Raw genomic sequence first — 2991 nt, forward strand, 5'->3', positions numbered from 1 at the left:
GAGAGGAAATTGAAATTAAATATGAATTCATGAGAATTTTGAAAGGAAATTGAGAGAAAATTGAGAGGAAATATGAGAGGATTTGTAGTGAAAAATAAAAAAGGGTGGGGGTATTTATAGTTTTTTTTTTTACCGTTGGGGGGGCAACAGTCAAATATTTGACCGTTGGGCACTGTTCACGCGCGGGCCGACATCGCTGCCATGTCAGCGCGATGTGCTGACTCAGCAGGAAATCGCGTCCAGCGATGTCCTGACGCGTACCCTGACATCGCGTTGACGTGATAGCGATTTCGAGAAAAATGGACCAATTCGGTAAATTATTAAGTAGTTGGCCAATTTCGTTAATTAATGAAAAAAATGGGATTTTTTTGGTAAAATGCCCATAATTTTTATGTAAATTTTTATAAATATATTTGTAGGTGCCATTATTAATATTGCAGCTCTTCCTTCTTTGTAAGGACAAATCCAGATTTTGGCAAATAAATAAAGACAATAAACAAGACTAAAATTAACAAGAATGAAGAAATGAATGCAATTTTTGATTGAATGTTTTCTTTTTGGTTAGCCTAAATATACAAACTGTATGTTGGATGTAAATCAAAATGGTTTCTTAAGATACTTGAAGCCCATAGATGAATCCACGGAACAATCTACTCTATTGTTGTAAACATTGAGCAATTTTAACAATTCCTTAACCTTCTCCTTCGTACTCTCGCCACACCCAACCTGTAAAATCACTAGCAACTTCTTAAATGTCCCCACTTGAATCGCTTCTATTCTAACACTTTCTTCATCGCAAAGCTTCCACAGAATCGACACCGAAAGCTCCGTCGCCCATTCCGAAACTCTCAGAACTTTCCTCACTAACACCGCCATAATCAAAGCATTGTTGCAGGCTTCTTCTTTCCCTTTTTCAGTATTGCAAATTTCATCCAATACACCCAAAGCTTTTTCACAAACACTTTTATCGGCCTCAACAATGGCTTCTACGATCACACCAACCAAACCCATTTCTAAAAATCTAGAGGTAATCATGTCGTTCTTCGTGGTTGAAGGAATCATGCAGCAAATAGCCATTAACGAAGCTTTTGTAGCAGTAGGGGAAATTGGTTCCTTGATCAAGAAAAACAGTGCTTCGACAACTCCTTCAATCGCCCGCAAGGTGTTCGTAATTATTTGTCTTTCATCCGAATGAAGAATCTCCTTGAGTACCAAAACTGCGGACTGTCTACCGGAAAGATCTCCATTCCTCAAAAGCCAAATGATGCAACGTAAAGAAGACTCGGTTTCCAGCTTGGATCGGCCTTCTTTGCCTAAAGGAGACATCCAAGACAGTACCGATAGAATTTCCACCAACAAATTTATGTGTTTCTCGAATGAATCACGGGCGAAAGACTCGAAAGAAGCGGATAAAATACAAGCTGTTCCGTTCTCCATAATGCAACGCTTGTTACGTTCGCTTTCTTTGCCCCAATTCTTGATCTTCCTAACCAACTCCCCACACTTTTTTCCATCTCCACGTCGAGTAGCAGCGACGATCCTCGAACAAACCTCCGAGACTTCACATTGGGACACAGGGATTCGTGGGGTAGGGATCCGTTCGACGCCGAGAGAACGGTTCTGAACGCACCAGTCTTGGATCATCCTTCGCAGTATGTGATTCGGGATCAAATCAAAAGTTTCCAAGACCTGTTTGGTGAATGGGCAAGTTTCATTGCCGGCTTCAATCCATCTCTCGATGTTCTCCCGATCATATGTGATCCCAGTGCATAATGTGACGGGATCTTTCATCAAATCAAGAGAAATAGGACATCGGAAATGCATCGGAACGTTGATTTCCGCATCCAAATCTTCACACAAGCGATTGTTGTTCTTCATTTTGTTGTTATGGGCTCTGCGATTTCTCCAAGATAAAATCATTGCGGAGTATTTAAAGAAACAAATGCAGGCGAATTCGGTTGTGAATTTGGAGTGTTAAGGTTTGGGGCTATTTATACGAGGAAGGTAAAATTATAGGCGGGTCAAAGCTAGGTAACGTTAGGGAAAAAGGTTTGGAGGTTTGACCGTTGAATGTTTGAAGATGGAAGTTAAATCAAATCAAATGAAATCAGTAGGTAAAATATTGAGATTGGAATTCAGAGTCGGCTAAGTATAGACCAGCTGACTGAGTCATCGAATCAAAAAGTCAGTACGCTGATTGGCGGCAGGCGACGGCGCGTGAGTGGCTGCTTCCTTGGTCTTTTTAACGTCAGGCGGTTTTGAAGATTTTGTGCATCCGATCCAACGCAATCGGGGATGATACACTTCCGAAATTTTTTGTAGATATTTGATTTTTTTGATGGATTGAATATTGCAACGGATTTCAATTTAATGCAAATAATATATTCAGGCATTTTAATTCATTAATGGAATCAACTATATTACTATGGTAAATAATGAATTAGAAATTTAGATATTTTAATAGATTGGTATGAATATTATTGTCAAAAGATGAGGATATCGATTCAAATGCGTTAAAATGTATTATCCTTTTATTTATGGATTGGGATGGGTAATAGGTAATTCTAAGCATTATAAAAAAACAAATATGATCAGAAGCTAAAATAAAATTGTTAAAAAAATAAATATTTTAATATTCCATTAACCTTTTAAAAATTGTGGATTTATTAAATTTGGATATGTATAATTATACGTAGTATACCTTTTTATTAAATATTGGGTAGCTTTTTAAAGGCGTCCTTAGTAAATTTGGATATGGATTTAATTTATTTTTTTATCTTATTTTGCACCTATGCTCTTTTTTTTTTCAATTTAATACCTTAATTTGATATTTTTTTCTCTAATTTAGTATTTAATTTGTTTTTATCCAATTTGATATTTAATTTAGACACTTTTTTACTTGGTATTTAATTTTTTTTCCAATTTGATACCTAAACTTATCAAATGTTATGCAAGTTGCTCCAATATAATAACAATGTTATTTTTTATGAG

At 36.5% G+C, this 2991-nt stretch overlaps 1 protein-coding gene across 1 annotated transcript; it reads right to left on the reverse strand.

Moving 5' to 3' along the window:
- Window positions 1-524: 524 nt before the first annotated feature.
- On the reverse strand, window positions 525-2384 carry LOC107912883 (U-box domain-containing protein 21). Its single transcript, XM_016841246.2, has one exon. It carries the CDS (start codon window positions 1918-1920, stop codon window positions 598-600), a length of 1323 nt encoding a protein of 440 aa, XP_016696735.2. The 5' UTR covers window positions 1921-2384; the 3' UTR covers window positions 525-597.
- Window positions 2385-2991: the final 607 nt, after the last annotated feature.

Source organism: Gossypium hirsutum, chromosome D11 (genome assembly GCF_007990345.1).
Source record: "Gossypium hirsutum isolate 1008001.06 chromosome D11, Gossypium_hirsutum_v2.1, whole genome shotgun sequence".
NCBI classification, from domain to species: domain Eukaryota; kingdom Viridiplantae; phylum Streptophyta; class Magnoliopsida; order Malvales; family Malvaceae; genus Gossypium; species Gossypium hirsutum.

Bases quoted from the DNA above. Each gene is read 5' to 3' on its own strand.
- LOC107912883 (XM_016841246.2), bottom strand. From the start codon at position 1,920: ATGATTTTATCTTGGAGAAATCGCAGAGCCCATAACAACAAAATGAAG.